The following is an 18,803-nucleotide window of genomic DNA, read 5'->3' as shown; positions in this document are numbered from 1 at the left end:
TGACCCACCTCTTGGGAGGTAAGGCCAGGGCTCTTCGCTGAATGGACACCATTGTTCTCCCAAGTGTCTGTTGGTCCAGATGCCGCCAGCCAGGAGGTGGTTCCACCTTGGGGCCTGTGGTGCGGTCTGCCTGTAGGCTTTGATTCACTCCAGGGACACCACTTCAAAATTCAAAAAGGCAACACATGCAATTCCAGGAGCCCCTGCCAGACTCATACTCTGATTTTCCATCATTTCACTCTCCTCCCCCTCAGGAAGGAGCCTCCTTTGGCATTTTGTGTATGAAAAATCAAAACCACCAACAGGACAAGCACTTGATAAGGAGCAAGGCATTACCCAAGAGTTCCCAGGAAGAGGCGTCTTTGTTCTTGTTTCAAGCCCTTGACACTACTAACAGCTCTAATTACTGCATTTGCCATGGGATGTAAAATAAAACCACATTCCAGAAATCATGTAGTCTCCCCAGGAGAGACACGCAGGGAGAGGTGCCCAGGGCTGCAGGAACATGTTCTTTCATTTCTGGTCCCTAACCTTGGCAGCTATTCTGAGAATTTAACAGTACCTTCTTTATGTGCATGGAGGAGAACACTTTTGCACACGTAAGGATGCATCTAACTACCTGTATCCACAAATCTGGTCTGCATATTTGACTGCATTTTGTGCAAAGCATGCTTCTTAAGAATGTTAGGTCCTTCAAAATTCACCCAAGCAATTTTGGGGAAAATGAGGACTTCAGAAGTATCTAACGCTATAAGCACAACAAAATGGAACTTCTTCCAATATAATTTAACTGTAAAATCTGATGATGTAAGACCCACCCATACCCACATCACAAACCAAAGTGACATCACAAATACTAGAGATAATGGTTCAAAACTGCCTGCACATGAGCCCAAATCTAAACAAACTGCAATTTGCCCATACATGACTGAGTCAGAGAAAGATAGGTGACTAGAAATATTAAAACCAAACAAAAACAAAACAAAAAGAAACAAGAGAAAAAGGAGAAAGAAAATACATATTTCTTCCCCCTACTAAACTAGCTAAAATAAAATTTAAGGCAACTGAAATATGGTAAGGTGATTTTATTTTTTATAGATGGCATTTCTTTGAAAGCAAGGTCTCTTTAAGTATGTGATTCTAATCTATCCAAATTGTTCTCTTGTTCTTGGCCGGCCCCAGGAAATGGAGGCCAGCATCACTTATGTTGTGGTCGTGCTTTTGCCTTTATGGACCCCCAAGTCTGTTTATTTCCTTGTTTAGAAGCTCTTCTTGGCTCATAGCAATCTGGATAGAAAGTGGATTCAGTGTTTGGTAGGACTTATCTGCTGTGATTTCTCTGTTGCTGCATGGTTGAGGAGTGACTACGACTCATACAGGTCTTGAATGACCCTGCCTCCCATTTCTTTCTTGCCATGGATTCCCTTGTCTTTCCAGCAGACAGGAATTGTCTTCTATACCTTGTAAACCCTCTCTGACCCCCAACTTCCTGCCCCAGCATGCTATGTTCTTTGAGAACCTGAACATCACTGTGATCTTGTGAAGTTACTATCTCTTCCCTTCTTGGTATAAAAGGCTTTGGTGAGTAGGAGAGGGGATATATAGCAAGATTTCTAGGAGCTGTGTGAAAGGAATGGTCTATAAAATGATGTTCACACCTTGCCTCCAAAGTAGACCTTCTAGTCTGTGCTTGAGAACTGGTCTTTTTTTTATTTCCTTTCCCTCCTTATAATTCTAGCATCCAATCTCTGTGAGACGGGACCCCAGCATCCCCATCTATGGACTCCGGCAGTCCATCTTATTGAACACCAGGCTTCAGGACTGCTATGTGGACTCTCCAGCTCTCACCAACATCTGGATGGCCAGAACATGTGCAAAGCAGAACATCAATGCCCCAGCACCAGGTACCACCTCTTCTTGGGAAGTTGTAAAGAACCCGTTAGTTCCCAGTTCGTTTTCCCTGGTTAAGCTTGTGCTTAGGCGGCAACCGAAGGCTAAGTGCTGCCCAGAACCATGCAAGTTTGAAGACACAAATCTCTCGAAGAGATTAAAGCCCAAGGACAATTCGGCAATGAAAGCCACCCAGCAGGTCAGGATAAGAAACTCCATCAGTTTCAAGAGCAGGCGGCCAGCAAGCCAGCTTCCGGGCTCACCTAGTCACAGGAGGCCTGCAGAAGGCATCAGAGAGGTAGACGACGGCCAGTCGGGGAGAAAATGTGATGGGTGGGGAGAAGGTAAAGGTAAAGCTAGAGGACACTTAACTCTTGAGATTCATACCAAGTAAAGGAAACCCTAAAGTTGAAGACCGGATTGGAGGGGGAGGGTGCTGGGTTGCAGCATGATAGAGTGGACAAAGTTCTGGGGTTGTGCTGTTTATTTATACTCTGCCTAGTTCTATAGAAGGATGAGGTGGCTTTCATACACACAGACAAAAGACACTTAATGTGGAGGGAAAATAATGGTGAGAAAAAAGGATAGGATATGGATAATGTGTACTTATGTACATATACACCCGCCACAGGTAAGCTACAGATCTGGCTGTGAACTTCCACATCAAGATCTTGGCATCCAGAGGCCTGATCTGAGTCCATCTTTGTCACTCCATGGTGGCCAGCAGAGCTCAGAGTGTGCCCTGGAGCTAGGCTGTCAGGGTTAAAATCCCAACTGTCTATAATTGAGGACAACCTTGGGCTTAAGCTCTTTGTGCCTTGATTTTTATCATATAAAATGGGGGATAATGGCCATGTCCTCATAGGACTTCTTGAAGATTAAATGAGTTAATACATGCACAGGGCTTTTGAACAGAGCCTGGCACAGAGTAAATAATTAGGATCCTAATTCAGCATCTACTGGCATTCAATAGATGACAGCTGTGGATATTAACCTTATAGCTGTGTGGCCTTGGGCAAACCAATTCCAATTTCCTTGCCTTTAAAGCTGTCTCCTGCTGACCTAAGAGGGTTATGGGGAACACACACAGTGTATACATAGAGGAACTCAGTAAACTAGAACATGCTAGACAAATGTTGGTTGTTGCTGTAACCAAGACTCTGGGACACAAATCCCAGATAATTATTCTGAGCTCCCTTCTCAAGTTTTAGCTTTGACTTCTCTGCTTTCTTCCTGGCTAGAGTAAAGAAAGTTCAAAGGAGAAAAAACTAACAGTCCGCCAAGATCTTGAGGACAGATATGCTGAACATGTGGCTGCCACCCAAGCACTACCCTGGGATAGTGGGACAGCAGCTTGGAAGGGCCAAGTGCTGCTTCCTGAAACCCGAAAGAGACAGCAATTGTCAGAGGACACCTTAACCATCCACGGCCTCCCCACAGAGGGTTACCGGGTTCTGTACCAAGCTGTGGTGGAGCCTATGCTGTGGAATCCTTCAGGAACCCCCAAGAAGTACAGCTTGCAGCTGGGCAAGGCCATCAAACAAAAGCTCTGGGAGGCTCTGCGTGGTCAGGCTGCCACACCCGAAGGTGCTCAGAAGGATGTGTTACCTGGCAGAAAGTGGCTGGGTGTCCATGAGGAGCCTGTGCCCAAGAAATAGCCTAAGTTAAGGACAGAAAAATAGGAACAGGAATTCATGGGATTAGGATATTCTCTGCTAGACGTATGAAAAATAAACACCAGTTTGCACTTTCCAAGTAATCTGAGTGCTTTACAAATTAGTGACTACCCTCCCAGGGAAATAAGACAGACAGGTATGGGACTCACTCAAGATATTACTTCCTGTAAGAGCTTGAGGGTCATAGGGAAAGGCCTGGCAGATGAAGCCAATGATTTATATTCAGCCTCTATTCCCTATTTTTAAAAAGTGGACTGCTAGGTTCTTCGTCATTGCCTACCACTTTCTTAGCTCCCTTCACACAGGACTGAACAAAATGGCTACCACTGCCTCAAGGCTATAAACCCACACACTCTAGCAGATGCTCTCCCAGGACACCACCTAAATCCCCAGTAACCTGGACTCTAAGTTAACAGGAGAGGAAGTTTTACAGCCGCTTTCATGGGCCAGTTTAAGTTAAAGCACTGCCCCATGCAAACTTCTCCTTTGTAGAATCTGTAGACCTTTACCAAACAGAGCAGTAACAACATATAACGCATACTTGATAAAATTGTATTTTTGTTTTACAGTCATTTGTACAATTTGTTACAAAACCATAGAAGACTACAACTTGTTTTAAATCATTTTTGGTCTGCAAATATGTAAAATCTGTGTGCAATTATCATGTATTTACAGGGCCTTGGGTTAGTCATTTTCAATGATTATTCCAACAATGTCACACTCTCAACATAAGACATGGCTTAAGATAAATATATTAGTAAATAAATATTCTGAGAACATATTTCCATAAATGAAATGTGCTGCTATACATATACAGAATATACATAAATTGTTTTCTAGCTTTTAAAACATTTTTTTAAAAATGGTAATATTGGAAAAAGAGCCCTTAGACCATTTTAGTACAAAATCTTTACAGCAAAGTCTTTACAAAATATCTTTTAAGTGCTATGGGAGAAATTTTTTTAAAAAACATTCTAAAATAGTGCCTTGTTAGACCAACACAATAAAAAAAAGTATATAAAGAATAGAAAAAGGCAGTTCTGTTTTAAAAACAATACTCTTGATTAGTAATTATTTTTTAGACCTCATTTTAAAAGCATTAGTCCTGCATGAACTTCGAGTAGAGACCAACCAGCAGCGCTTAGGGGAGGGTCTGAGCAGTGGGACGGCTGATGAAGCTTTACAAAATGGCTTGGATTTGGAAAGGAGGAGGAAGAGACTAAGGGTTAAAGCCAGCTTACTGGGGCTGTGTCCACAAAGAAGTACCTCATTGGCCAGAACACCCAAACTTCCATTTTTGGCTGGTTCTAAAACTCTTCAGTTTACATGGCTGTCTACACCCAGGGCTAGGCCATGGGACCACGCTCAACACTCACACCCCAACTTGGGGTGGCATGGAGTAGTTCTTAGTGGAAAATGAAATGCTCCCAGTTTCCATGGCCATATAACCACCACCCACCACTGGGAATCCAGAGAAAAAGGCTTGTCATTATTATTGATGTCTTACAACTTCAAAAATGACATCTTTTGATTTAAATGGTGAAGCAATAAGATAGTTGGTTATTTTATTCTGGTGACCTCGCTGTGTGATGAGGCAACACAAATGTAAAAGACATGGTTGATATTTAAGGTTTTAAAATTTCATTTATGTTTCTACCACTTGTAAACTACAAAAATCAAATGTGCTTTTTTTTTGCCATCTGCAGTTACCACTCTTTCAAATGAAAATTTGACACATTTATTTTAATAAGCCCAGTTGAAGCCACATTCTCTACTCATCTGTTTATTACTTAAGGCTTACTAAGGAGTGGTTTTCCAGCCGGGGCTAAAGAAAGCCACTTTGGGGGTACGGTTTCAGACAGGGAAGATAATATGTACTCAAAGGCATTAAAAACAAAAAAGCAAAACCACAAACAAAAAAAAAAAATCTCAACAATGAGAAGCTGCTTTTTGCAGTTCATGTTAAAAGCAATACCCCTTCCATAAAACCATGTAATGCAAGCTGTTGTCCTCAGCAGCTGCTACTCCTGGCCCAAGAAATAAAGGCGGCCCAGATCACATGTCAACAGCTTAGGCGCTTCTCACACCCTCGCCAACAGGTGTGCTGGGCACAGCCCTGGGAGCAGCCCCCAAGGGACTGCACCCAAGGCTGGAGGACAAATTTCACCACAGTGAGTTCCTAAATGGCTAATGGCTCAACCATTTCATGCTGGAATTTTATTCTGTCAAATCTTGGCTAGAAATAAGTAAATTTCCTCATTATAGGATGGGGGTTTTAAGAAAAAAGTATTCTGATATGGTGAGATTCTCATTCTTAATGTTCTGGTCTAGATCTTGGGCTGACTTCCTGTGAGCCTGACTGGAGAGGGGTTATCACAGTTGCCTGGCAACCCAGGATGGTCCCTAATTCTCCACCTCCTGGGGGCCAGATCCCAAGGTTCCTATTCTGCAAATCAGCTTTTATTCCCAATGGGCCAAACTCTTTCATATGGCAACAAATACCTACTGAATGAATAAGAGTGACCAGAAGAGTCAGTGAACACAAGGGCTAATATGATTAATTTCCTCCAAAAAAATATTTTTTTAAAGAACTCAAGGAATACACTGGACAAAAAGGATGACAATCCCTGATCTGAAGTAGCTTTAAATAGATTCTCTCTCCCTTTTAAAAATGAAACATCTTTTAAACAACCAAAACGGTCTGGATTTTTATTCTCCCTCCCCCTATAAGAAAAAAAAAAAAAAAAAAAAAAAGGCTGGAAAAATATATAAAAGCCTACCCTTTGGGTCTAAACTATCTGATAGTCTCTGTCTCAGGGAGAATCAATACATAATAGTGCATTAGGTAGACAGGATAGTAGACATCTGCAGGCGAGATGAGCGATTTCAGCCATGAGGCAGAGGGCTGAATAACCCTGAAGCGGTGCTTCCATAGGGAAAAGGGATGGGAAAGGTGTCATTCAAACAGAGCTCAGTGCAGAGCCCGTGGAGTCCGGGCATGTGTCCCCAGGAAGCAGCAGCTGAGGGGCGTGGTTGCCCTCACACACACGCATGCGCACAAGCATGCTCCAGCACCTTCCATCCCTTCTCTATGAAGAGCAACCCCCCCGCCTCCCTCCCACCGGCAGCCACATAGGACACCAAAGCCACAATACTACATTCCTCCTGTGTGTTTGCCCCTACACACCCGTTGAATCATTTCTGCAGCCGATAGCAGTAAGCCCAGGGCCACGGAGGGGAGAGCCTCCTTCCCCGCCCTAGGGGTCAGAGTTCAGGAAGAGGATTCCCCGAGAACATTGCCCTTGCTAGGACCTGGACCTCTGCCAAGATCAGGACCGTGAACTCCGTCATTTTACTTGGTACGATGACCCCAGGGGACAGATTGAGGATATTGGGCAGAACTGTCCCTGTCACCCTGGGGCTTATGTAGCAATGGCTTGACCCAGTTCCCCAGTGCTGCAGACCTTCCACCCTATTCCTCGCTGTTTCCGTCACCTGCCTAAAAGAGTGGGCTGGAGAGACCTGACATTTTGTACATTGGGATTTGCCATGAGAAAGAGGCAGCTTTGCATTGTTCCTCAGAGTTTGTACCCATATCAACTAGCTTTAGTTCAAGTTTCTGGTTCATTTCTAAGGCAGGTGTAGCCCTGAGCTTTTCAAAGGCCTGAGCTCCCTCTGGGGAGACAACAGTATCTACACATGATGTGGTTCATTTAATGCAGCAGTGTTTTTTTTTTCTTTTTTCAGCGAAAGTTGGCAATTAGGGTTCTTTAAAATATATATATTTAAATAACTTTTTACATTTACATATAATATCTTTTAAAAAAAAGCAGAGAACTCAATCCCACACACCTTGGAACCCCAAGCACACACATTTTACAAAACAGAGTAACATGTTATCAAAGGAGGCAAAGGACTCAGAGAATTTTGTCTGTTGGTTTGTTAATGGGGCATGGTGGGGAGTTGCCACAGGTGGCTCACATTTTGGGTTGAGAAGAAGGGCTCTCTCTATTACCACTTTTGTGTGTTTGTCAAAGCTAAAAAAAAAATTTGTTTTGAAGGAAGTCAGAGTTTGGAGTCTCCCTATAGTTCCCAATTTCCAGATAAGAGTTCCTTCCATGCTCAGGTTCCCGTGCTGCCGCTGTCTGCTGGGCAAGAACCCGGTCCTGGGAGAGAGAGAGAACAATCATCAGGGGAGGCAGCTGGCACGGCAGGCTTCAGGCACAATGCACAGGGACCCGGCAGGGGATTCGGGCGCCCCTGTCCTGTGTGTGTGGTGGGCTCTCAGCAAGTGATAGCTCATAATGGTGGATGGACTGTGTCTAAACTAAAGGGCTGAAGCAGGGCTCCTCTTCTGAGAGGGGTTCAGTCTGTGCTGAGGGCACAGTTGCCTCCTTGTAAGCCAGCCTCCCTCATCTGGATGCGCAGCACCTTCTGGAAGCCCTTAGGTGGCATGAAAACAATGTACAAAAGAGATGTTAACTGAGTGCCCAATGTGTCAGGCCCTGTTGTACAGTGGAGAGGACCCTCTCACAGAGCTTACAGACCTCACTATGAAGTAATCTCGGATTGGGATGATTTAGGAAGTAAAGAGAGGGCGCAAGAGTGACCTTGGAGGGAGCTGGTGCGTCATTTTAGCTAAGATCTGGAGGAGAGAAGTAGCAGAGAGGTCTGGAGGATAGAATGAGCTTGGCGCTTGGGAGAACAGGACAGAGGCCACTGCGGGCTAAAGCAGCGAGCGCTGACAGCGAAACAGGAGTTGGTAGGATGAGTAGGCAGGGGTCAGCTCAGAGAGAACTGGCTGAGGAGTTTGCATTTTTAAGATTCTAAAGGTAAATCATTTAAGGGTTTTCTAGCAATAAAGACATCAACTTATGTTTGAAAAAAAGGCCACTCTGGCTCCCAAGTGGAATAGAAGGCAAGACCAGAGACAGGAGACCTGTAATGAGGCTAGTGCCTTTGCCCTGGAGAGAGGAAATGGGGCTGGACGGAAGGGACAGCAGTTGGGGATGCAGAGTAGTGGATAAATTTGGGATATACTTTGGAGGTGGAACTTGTCGAACTGCTACTTAGAGGTGCTAGACTGCACAGTTTATTACTGAGACCAAATATTTGGAAATTTTATAGCAATTTGATCTGTTGAACCCAATAATAAAAAATCTGGACTTGTATTTTGCATGTCTTTTCCTAAGTTTCATTTTTCTGAGAATTGATGTTTATGGACTGGATTAAAAATAAGCAAATGTGATCCTTCATAGCCAAGTTGAAAAGCACCAGAATGCTGGAGTGTGAGGAGCAAGGTGGGCCCAGGGATGGTGCCTAGGTTTTTGGCTTGAGCATCTGGGCAGGAGCCTTGGAAAAGGAGACAAGGCAGAGGGGGACTGAGTGTTGCTGTGGACATGACAGGTTGGGGTGCTTGTGAGACATCTGGAGGGAGATCGTGGAAGCAGAGGGCTCACTGGGTCTGGAACTCTGAGGAAGGGACAGGTTGGGGAATAACACTTGGAAGTCATCAGGTAGTTGGTATTTAATGCCAAGGGCACAAAGGAAGTCATTTTGGAAACTACTGAGGAGAGAAAAGAGGACCTCCAAGGAAACTCCTGCTCTCACCTGCAGCCTCTGTGGCTGTGGCGTTGGACTCCTGAGTGTCCTGGGGGGCACTGGGGAAGCTGGCCCTGGAGGCACTTGCCTCTTCTGCAGGGCAGCCATGCCATAGCAGTGCCCCTGCCTGGCAGCACAAAGCCTGCTCCTCCTCCTGGGCTGTTCCCAGGCCCCCCAGGGGCCGCGGGGCATCTGGGTCCAGCGTCCCACCCCAGGGACTGAGACTGTAGGTCCCTTGGCAGTCTGAGGGCAGGCCCAAATCACCGTCCACATCTTCCGGAATGATGGGGATGCGCTGGCTCAGGTCCCGGGCCCCTGGGTAGCAGCTGGGTGGGGGCTCCTCAGCGAGCGTGTACTGCACGCTCACAGAGTAGTCCTCGGTGTAGCAGCCACTGCCCCCTCTGCCGTCGTGGGCCACCTGCTTCTCTTCATAGAAGCAGCAGGGTAGGCCCTCATATTTCACCCCATCTGTCCTAGGCAAATGGTCTGGGTGAAGGCTGTATGGGCCCTGGGAGCTTCCTGGCTGTGGATCCCCACCCACAGGGCCGCAGCCCTCACAGAGGGGGGGACCCAGGAGCGAGGAACTGGCTGCTCCTGCACTGGGCCCCAATGTGGAGGGCTGGAGCTCGCAGCAGCAGGCACACGACGGCCCCTCAGAGCCCCCCTTCCAGGTCCTCATGAGGTCTGGGGCACCCCCAGGAGAAGCCTCGAGCCCCACTTCTGAGGTAGAGCTGTTGGGCCCCCTGTGCTCCAGGGAGGAGTTGCTGCTGTAGTTCATCTCCAGGCTGCACGTGGACAGCTGGTCCCCCGAGGGAGAGGCAGGGCCCGGCCAAGGCTCTCCCCGCCCAGCACCATGACTATGTGCTGCCGGTAGCTCCTCAGGTGGTGGGGAGCCCTCGAGGTGCCCGGCAGGCCCCCGTGCTGAGCCCCCTACGTCGCTGGTGTGACAGGGGCTCCGGCTACGGTAGATGAAGGGGTCATAGTCGCTGCTGAGGGAGCTGCGGAAGGTGGAGCAGCTCCCATACACGCCCTGGTTGCTGACCTCAGTGCAGTCCACCACAGAGTCGCTAGAGGAACAGTGACATTGGCCAGAGCTGCTGCTGCTGCTGTCACTGCCGGGGCAGTCAGCCAGGTAGCCACTGCACACTGAGCGGTGGCCATGGTAGCAGCTAAAGCTGGATGTGCTGCCACTCTCCAGGTGGGAGGACGGGGCCACGTGCACCACGGTGGGGAAGAGCAGGCTGCTGCCACCGCCACTTGGCGCAAAGGCACGGGATGGGCCCCTGGGAGCCAGGCTGGGTGGAGGCGGCCCCTCCTGCTCTGGGTAGCTGAGGCCCTGGAAGTAGTAGTGTTGGTACATGGTCTCGTACTGGGAAAAGCAAGCTGCCTTGGAGAAGCTACGGCCACTAAACTTGGGCCTGCGGAAGGGGTGGGCTGGTGAGTAGGCCCGGTGCTCCAGGCCGCAGCGGTGAGCAGCCAGGGTGTGGTCCAGGTGGAGGGGTGGGTAGCCACGGATGTAGGTGGGGGTCTGTGGAGAATAGAGGCTCTGCTCCCCGTGCCGGTCCATGGTCAGAAGCGTGATGGGGTTCCCGTGGGAGTCCATGCTTGTCCTCGTAGGGTAGGCTGGGATGGCGTTGGTCCTGTGCACGCGGCCGGGGTAATGCACTGGCAAGGTCACCCTCTGCTGCCGCCCACGCGAGAGGTTGTTTGGCTCCACACAGACGGCACTTGGGTTTCCCTTTTGTTCTGGGGAGAGGGGGAGGGAACAAAGTAAGCAGGGCTGAGTGTACCGGTGTCAGGAGTGGAGGGATAAGAAAGGGCAAAGACTCAAGCAGCAGGCTTGGTGATGTGTCAGGGTGCCCATTCTCATGATCCTACCGCTATCTAAGCTGTCACCAAACTTGGCTGTGCTGGCAGAGGCTGACCTGTCTCTCCGTGTGAAAGGTGGTCATCCTGTAAGGGCCTGATAGAATTTGGATGTGTTGTCCCCACCAAAACTCATGTGGAAATCTAATCCCCAATGTGGCAGTGTTGGAAACTGATTGAGTCATGGGCGCGGATCCCTCATGGATGGATTAGTGCTCTCCCTAGGTGGGGGGATTAATGAGTGAGTTCTCGCTCTATTAGTTGCCACGAGAGCTAGTTGTTTAAAAGACCCTAGCACTTCCTCCCTCTCTCTCTTGCTTCCTCTTGCCATGTGATCTGCTTGTACCCGCTGGCTGCCTGCCGCTTTCCACCATGAGTAGAAGCAGACTGAGGTCCGTGCCAGATGCAGCTGTCCCAGAATCGTAAGCCAAATAAACCTCTGTTCTTTATAAATTACCCGCTCTCAGGTATTTCTGTTACAGCAACACAAAACGGACTAATACAGAGCCCACCTCGCATCTCCCCACTGCTCTGCTGACAAGGGCCCCACAGGAGTTGGCAGAGAAGAGCAGGGATACAAAGAGCCTTCTGCCCCCGTCCATAGCACAGTGATGCAGGAGCAACACTGCAAACCTGCCGCTACACACTCAACGTCTCTTATGGCCCTGGGAACAACCCCATGGTCCTCGGTACGGGCAAGCATCACCACTATTATTCCTGCTGAAGAGATTGGGAGCCTCAGGCCTGGAAAGGCCAGAAGTCTTGCCCAAGGCCAGGAAGCTTGTTAATATGAAGCCCAAACCTGAACTTGGGGCAATTCTTAATGCCAGGCTCTCCTAAAGGTGTACAGCCACATTCTCCAAAATCCTAGGCCACCATGTCTCCAAATCTGGAAGGCAATGCTGCAATGGTTTTGCTCACTCACGAGCCTGTAGCATGTCACATTCTAGCTAGGCATGTGGTAGGGACAGTGTCCTCCAACTTGACTCTTCAACGATAGAGGCAGGAGACAGTTACCTATGATGTTGTGCCGACAGTGGGGGCAGGTATGGTGCTGCAGCAGCCACGGGTCCACGCACTTCCTGTGAAACCGGTGAGTACAGGGGATAACCCGCAGCTCCTGGGAAGAGAAAGAGGGGACACAGCCTGAAGGGAGGGCACAGGCCAGGCAGAGGGCAGTTCTGCCGTCAGCCCCACATGTGCTTCCTCCTGCGGAGCCAAGTGTAGACACAGGAGCCCTGCTCACCATGCCAGTGCCCTTCCTCACTGTCTCACCCACCTCCAGCTACAGGTCAGCTCAGTGCCCTAGATGCAGGGCCCATGGATGGGTTCTATGGAGAAGGAAACCGCTCGCCAGCCAGCCCCAGCCCTCAGTGTTAAAGGAGCAGGAGCATACAAAAGCAGGCCTCTTCCCTGTAGTTGGAGGAGGGTGCGCACATTCATACTTCCACAAAGAGAAGACCAAAGCCTTGTGTTAGTGAGGATGGGAAGCCTGGGGTGTGCAGAGAGATGCATCTCTGTGGTGGTAGCTGCCTCTAGGTACCCCAAATGGGGACAAGTAGAAAGGAAGATCCCTGGGACTTGGGATTGACAGGTACAGCAGAAAAGGGGCAAAGTTCTCCTGTCTCCTCCTCCCCTGAACCCTCAACACTCACCACGGGGGCACATGGTTTATAACAAAAGCAGCCTATTTGGAGAGAATGTGGTGGCATTTTCTGGGGCAGAACCACCTTTGGACTTCCTGAGCCTAATCATCCTCCAAATTTGCTAATTTTGTCTTTTCATTTTCCAACCAATCTGGAACACAATAATCTTCAAACTAATACCTAACATTGTGCCTGACAGAGTACCAAGAGGTCTACTTGTATTTTCTCATGTAACCTTTGTGGTGATCTGGAATGTCAGTCAGTCTTGGGACCACATCATAAGCACAGGCACAGAGAATGAAGTTGCTTGCCCAAGATCACAAAGAACCCAGGCAGTCTGCATCCAGTGTCCATGCGAGAATCTGTTATCCTAAAGGCCTCTGCAAAAACTTTATCATCCAACAGTCTAGACAACAGTGGAACATTTTCATCAAAGGGACATAAAATGCCTGCAATTCTCAAGTGGTTTGCTCCCTGCTCCCCAATTCTGTGTGTATGTATATATATATGCATCTATCTATCTAAAGACTAAACAAATGTGGCAAAATGTTAACAACGGATGGTTCTAGGTGAATCATCATTCACCTAGACGTATATGACTTATATCATTCACAGTACTATTTTTGCAACTTTTCTGAAGATTTGAAATTTTCAAAATAAAGAGCTACAAGGAAAAAGGGTCTTGTCTCTTTATAAGTAAAAACACCAAGTCAAGTATCAAGTTGAGTCTCAGAGTTTTCAGAAAAGTGATTCTAAAACAAAGTTAACCTGTGTCAATGTTCTTAAAACCAGATGTTTTCTGGCCTACTGTATATTAAGGATCAGCTTATAAAATCACCTAATGTTCAGCTGGGTCCTCTGGAGAGCATATCTCTGTGTGTGGCCACCCCTTCCCTGGGGAAACGGTTACAGTGTCTCAGGCCATCCCCTAGAAACCTGGGCATTTAAGCCCTTCAGCTCCTGCAGAGCTAGGGGAACAGGATATGGGCCCTGTCCTTGTAGGTGTGGGGCTCATCTGCTGACCCGCCCACCTCCTCCCCACCCAGGAAGGGCCCTGCCTCTGCCGTTACCTCTCCGTCGATATACTTCTCCAGGCAGATGGCGCAGTCAGACGTGGAGCTACTGCTGAGTGTGTCCAGGGCCCCACAGCTTCCCTCCCGACGCCCCTTGTTCTTGGAGTTGAACTTTCTGGTTTCCATCTTCTCCAGAGCCTGCACGGCCAGCCTGTTCATGGAATTCTGCACAGAAGAATGTGGTCCATGTTAGGGTCTGGTGTGTACTGTCAGAGGGAGTCACTCCCAGGGCCTTGGCACTCAAAGCACCAGGACAAGCAAACAATTAGACTTTATCAGGCCAGAACAGACTTTTGAGAAATCACTCCAAATTCAGACTTCCAGAGCACATACTTTCCAGACCCCCAGTGTCCACAACATCAGGCCAGGCTTTTCCCAAGTGGCAGTACTAGCAGAGGTCTGTCCTTCCATTTGAAGGCAGGGGCCTCCTGCAAGTACTTGGCCCTGCTGCTTCTCAACTCTATGAGACCCTGAGTTATTAACCCGCTCTACACCAAGGGTACCTCCTTCTTACACTGCAGGAAGTTGTGAGGGTAAATGAGACAATGTGTGTAAGTCTCAGCACCTGGCAAATAGGATGCGCTCAATAAACACCAGCCACTGTTCCGCTGGTGGAGGTTGCTAGACCCTCATGAGAACTTAAGTGATTCTCCCCCTCGACAGCTTGCCTACCAAGATCCACCATCTCGCTCCTGAGACATGACACTGACATACATTTGGGAGTCTAGATTCCTGCTTGTCTTCACACACCCTCCACCCCCACATCTTTCCTTCCTACAAACACACAGCCATGTGCCAGTTGGAGTACTCTGGCAGTACCCTGTTTATCAAGAGTCACCCGGACAGCTTGGTAGAGGCAGATTCGGATTCATAGTTCTGGGGTGGGGCCTGAGATTCTGCATTTCTATCAAGCTCCCAGGTGATGTTGATGCTGCTGGTCTCCAGCTTCTGTTTGAGGAGCAAGGCTCTAGGGCTCCACATTAACATTTAAACATTTCTTTCGAAAAGCTGACCGGAAACATCCCTGATGCTCAGCCTTTGTAAGACTGGCTCTTTTGGAACAGGGAAGGCACAGGGCTGTACATCTTGCTCTTAATTTTCTCCATCTTTGCTGTTTCTAGGCCACTGGGAACAGGCTGCAGAGCTCAGAGTCCTTGGCCATGAGGTTCCACTGTGGACCGTCAACTGACGACAGCCTGGTTTCTACCAGCAATGGGCAATGGGGTCAACGTTCATGGGCTGCTCTGAGGTATTACCTGACTGCGTCGCTGTTTCAGCTTGATTTTAACAAGGAGGATGAGGCAGACCAAGGAGACCACGACAAAGAAAGCCAGGAAAATCCCCATGTCAAAGTATTCGGTGGGTTGCTGGAACAGAACACAGACACAGTGAGTCACAGCCTCTCTTCAGCCTGGCAATCGCCAGATGGGCTGTGCTGCCTGGTTGGCAAAAGGACGAGGTGATTGGGGTAAGTTTCCCTTAACTTGCAGGAAGTTCCTAGGGCTCTGCTCACGCACACATGGTGAGCTCTCGAGGCCCAGGTAGTGTCTTTGATGTGACCCGGAGGATGCCTGCAGCGGTCTCAGCCAGGTCCCCCATAGCCAAGGGAGCTCTACTCGTAAAGCCTGGCTCCCAGGGGAACAGCACGGATTGTGCTGTAGCCCGTAAGAAGGGCCCTTCCAAATAAACACAAATAATCACATTTATAGGACAAAGGAGTGAGTGTCATGTTTTGAGGGAACAGTGATTACTAACCATATAATTAATGGTTTACAACAACTCAGAAAATTGTATGCTGCTTCCACAAATATCAGCTTCCACTACAGTGAGTCACATTTACCAAAGTGCTTTTTTCCTTTAAAAAGAAGCCAGCAAGTCAGTTCTGCAAACTCCCTCTTGTTTTAGTTCTTGCCTGTTCCCTCACAGCACACTGCTTCCTAAAACCTTGAAGCCACCTTATCTAGGACACGGACTTAGCCAATAGGAATAAAGCTTTGCTGGCTGGATGCTGTGTGTATTAAGATACTTTGTGCATGAGAAAGAATCGTCCTACATGTGAATATTCCAATATTTGTCAGGGGGAAATAAAACATATATGGGGCACCTGCCCTAGGTTCTTAGAATCCTTTAGCCTGAGATTTTGGCAGAAGTCAAGGGTTAATGGCCAGCAGTGTCTCTTCGACACACTTAAGAGAAGCCTAAACACTATTCAGGGGCCAGGAAATTCAACCCCAGTTGAAAACTAAGTTTTCCAGACTCAAATGTAAGTTAGGGAGTTTCAATAAGGTAATTTTCCCTACAGGAAGAAGGAAGACATGGGAAGCCAAGAGCTGGATGTCCCGTCCCTTCTGTCCTCCCTAGACTGCCTTTCAGAGGGAGATGGGATGGAAGAGAAAGAAGGATAAGAGGTTACCAAGAAGGAATGCCAGGTGGAAGAGACCAGAGACATCTTAGCACAAATCATCTATTTCTAGTAAGATTTTTCAAATTCCCTATAAAGATATATGGGTAAAATTTCTCCCTGGTCTCGTCCTAAAGCTGATCTAAACCTGCAGGAACCTAGGGTACACTGGTATTTCAGACAGAAAGAAGACAGGAATGAAAGCATGAAGCTCAAAGGAAATAAAGGCACTGGGCCAGCCGGTGCAGAGGCTCACTCGCGGAGGGCGGTGCTGGATCCTTGCTCGAGCCACTTTCTGCTTGTTGACGATGTTCATCAGCTTGATGGCATCCGCACCCTTCACATATACTACTGGCCTCTTGAGCGGGTCTTCTGAGCCCTGGTTTAGCTAACGAAGAAGAGAAGTCCTGGTTAAAACATGCACTTACTTTAAGAAGCAGGAGAGAGAGAATGGCCAGAGGAAAAGAACGCTAAATGCCCATCTAGAAATCCTCAAACTCTTCAAGCATCATAGCCTTGGAGCTTCTAGAAGGGTGAGGCTGAGGATAATGCTTGTTTTAGGACGGGCTGGACAGGCTAAAGGTCCAGAAGGGTCATTGAAAATGCCTCCCCATTCCCTAATTCCCTGCTCTATAAATCTCCCTCAGGTATGATGTCCAAAGATGGACAACTAATTCCAGAGGTCAAACGCAAAGTCCCCGAGATGAGGGTGACACGACTGTGAGAAGTGGAGCCAACTAAAGGAAGTGTCTCTCTTGGGAGACTGACTGCAGCACTGGCATGGCCCCAGGAGTTTACCTGGTCGATCGCTTCTGGGTTTTCAGACACATCAAAGATGACTGCAGTAGCTCCCCGCTGCACTGCTCGCTTGGCCTGGCAGAGTAAAAAAGAGCAGGTTGGCACTCTTGTCCTCTTACCTTTCCAAAGCTGGCCTTGGAAATCAGGCCTGTAATCAAAGGCAGAATCTGACAATTTACCAACTTATGTGATCTGGGGCATATTACCAACTTTCCTAAACCTCAACTTTCCCATCTGTGAAAAAGGGGACAATGCCATCTATCTTGTATGGTCATCCTGAGAACCAGATGACTTAGAATAAATGAAAACTAGTAATTGGGTACTCAAGAAACCTTTGTCTCCTTATCCAGCCCAAACATTAAAAACAAGCTACAAATCAACAACCTGCCCAGTCAGCATAGAGGTATTGTTTCAGTATTTTCTGCGATGAGTACAGAGCCATTGGCAACTAAACCAAATGCCTTCGGTCCATCTCATGTGGTCCTTCTCCCTTCCCCTGTCATCCAGTTAGAACAGCATATCAAATATTTCTGAATGAATCTCAAAATGGTCATTTTTAATAAGTGGCATGAGCTGAAGACCTTTGGAGTCACCATCAGGGGGGGAAGCTACAAGAAATCATTGTAAATAGGGATTTAGAGCAGTTGGCTGCCAAACTTGGTTGCACATCAAAAACCACTTGGGAAGTTTGTAAAACAGATTTCCTGGCTCAGACCACAGAGACCGATTCAGCAGGGCTTGAGTCAGGCTCAGGAAACTGAGTTCTGTGAGCTTTCTGAGGATTCGGATGAGTCAACCACTTGGGCAACTATTGATCAGAGAGATGGAATAAGAATATTTTAGGAACAAATGAGAAGTGACAGGATTCTTTTGGGGGCGGGTGGAAGAATTCCTTCCCATCCCAACGAACCTTCTAGCTTCACATCCAGCTAAGTGGACACCAGGGTAGAAGCTGTGGAAGAGTAAGACATAAGATATACCCCTTGCTTTTAGGAGCCTGAATCTTGTTAGGGAAAGAATTTTTTACCTCTCTAATGGGGGTGGGGTGGGGTACAAAAACAAAAACCACCCTTCTATAAGATGGGCAAATGATGGCTAGTGCTCAGAGGTCAATAGAGTCATTACAAGTGCTTGAGAAAGAAAAAAATACAAGTCCCTTCCATAGGAATAATCCCTGTACATTGACATGGTGTAAGAAAGCCAACATAGACGAGAACGTGGCTAGATCAATGGCTCCACCAGCCCACTAGAGGGCAGTCTCATCCCATAGCTTTTTCAACAAGCCAATTCCCCGTTAATTTTGTACCAAACAAGCAGGACCAAAAGCAACTTCTGTAAAACCCTCAGGGACACTGCAAGCTCCTCAGTAATTTAAGAAGCTCCGGCACCCCGGGTGCTGTGCTGGAGTCTGTCCTCGTTCTGCAGAAGGTTTTCTTTTTGCATTGAGATTCAATGTATTTAAAGTCTCTGCCAATTGTCCACCCCACCCTGTTTTATCACCAGAGTACTGCACTAGGAGTCAGGAATGAATCCTGGGAGCTATTGCTGGCTCTGTCACTAGCATGTAGCCACCAGTTGGCAAATCACTGAATCTATTTCAGCCGCAGCCTCGATTTCCCCATCTGTAAGAGGAGGAGGGCACCTATGTCATTATGACTAAGGTCCCTTCCAGGGCCCAGTCTTGGCCACTCAATTGAGAGGCAGGGGACTGTCCCAAGCTACTCAGAACTTCAATGGCCCTGTCACGCCCCTCCAGCGAGAGGATACAGATGGCACACTGAGAAAATTCCAGGCCAAGATGGCATCACTTTCCTCCTCCATAAAGCTCTTTGGGATGCTAACCCCACTGCCT

At 47.8% G+C, this 18,803-nt stretch overlaps 2 protein-coding genes across 2 annotated transcripts; one reads left to right on the top strand and one right to left on the bottom strand.

Annotated features, from left to right (window-relative positions):
- Positions 1-1,738: 1,738 nt before the first annotated feature.
- LOC103581969 (uncharacterized protein C22orf31-like) lies at positions 1,739-3,548 on the top strand (the record flags this gene model as incomplete). Its single annotated transcript, XM_008563664.1, has 2 exons — positions 1,739-2,188; positions 3,132-3,548. Coding segments are annotated over 2 exons (867 nt in total), but the record flags the coding sequence as incomplete, so codon positions are not given.
- A 3,783-nt stretch (positions 3,549-7,331) lies between these two features.
- Positions 7,332-17,026, bottom strand: LOC103581968 (E3 ubiquitin-protein ligase ZNRF3; the record flags this gene model as incomplete). The annotated part of the gene is made up of 7 exons (XM_008563663.1): positions 7,332-7,732; positions 9,177-10,913; positions 12,051-12,153; positions 13,750-13,917; positions 15,009-15,119; positions 16,410-16,541; positions 16,952-17,026. Coding segments are annotated over 7 exons (2,370 nt in total), but the record flags the coding sequence as incomplete, so codon positions are not given.
- Between the last annotated feature and the right edge of the window lie 1,777 nt (positions 17,027-18,803).

The sequence above is a fragment of the Galeopterus variegatus genome, unplaced genomic scaffold (assembly GCF_000696425.1).
Source record: "Galeopterus variegatus unplaced genomic scaffold, G_variegatus-3.0.2 Scaffold14441, whole genome shotgun sequence".
Classification (NCBI taxonomy): domain Eukaryota; kingdom Metazoa; phylum Chordata; class Mammalia; order Dermoptera; family Cynocephalidae; genus Galeopterus; species Galeopterus variegatus.
The sequence above is the reverse complement of the archived record's forward strand: the minus strand, read 5'-3'. Positions and strand labels throughout refer to the sequence as shown.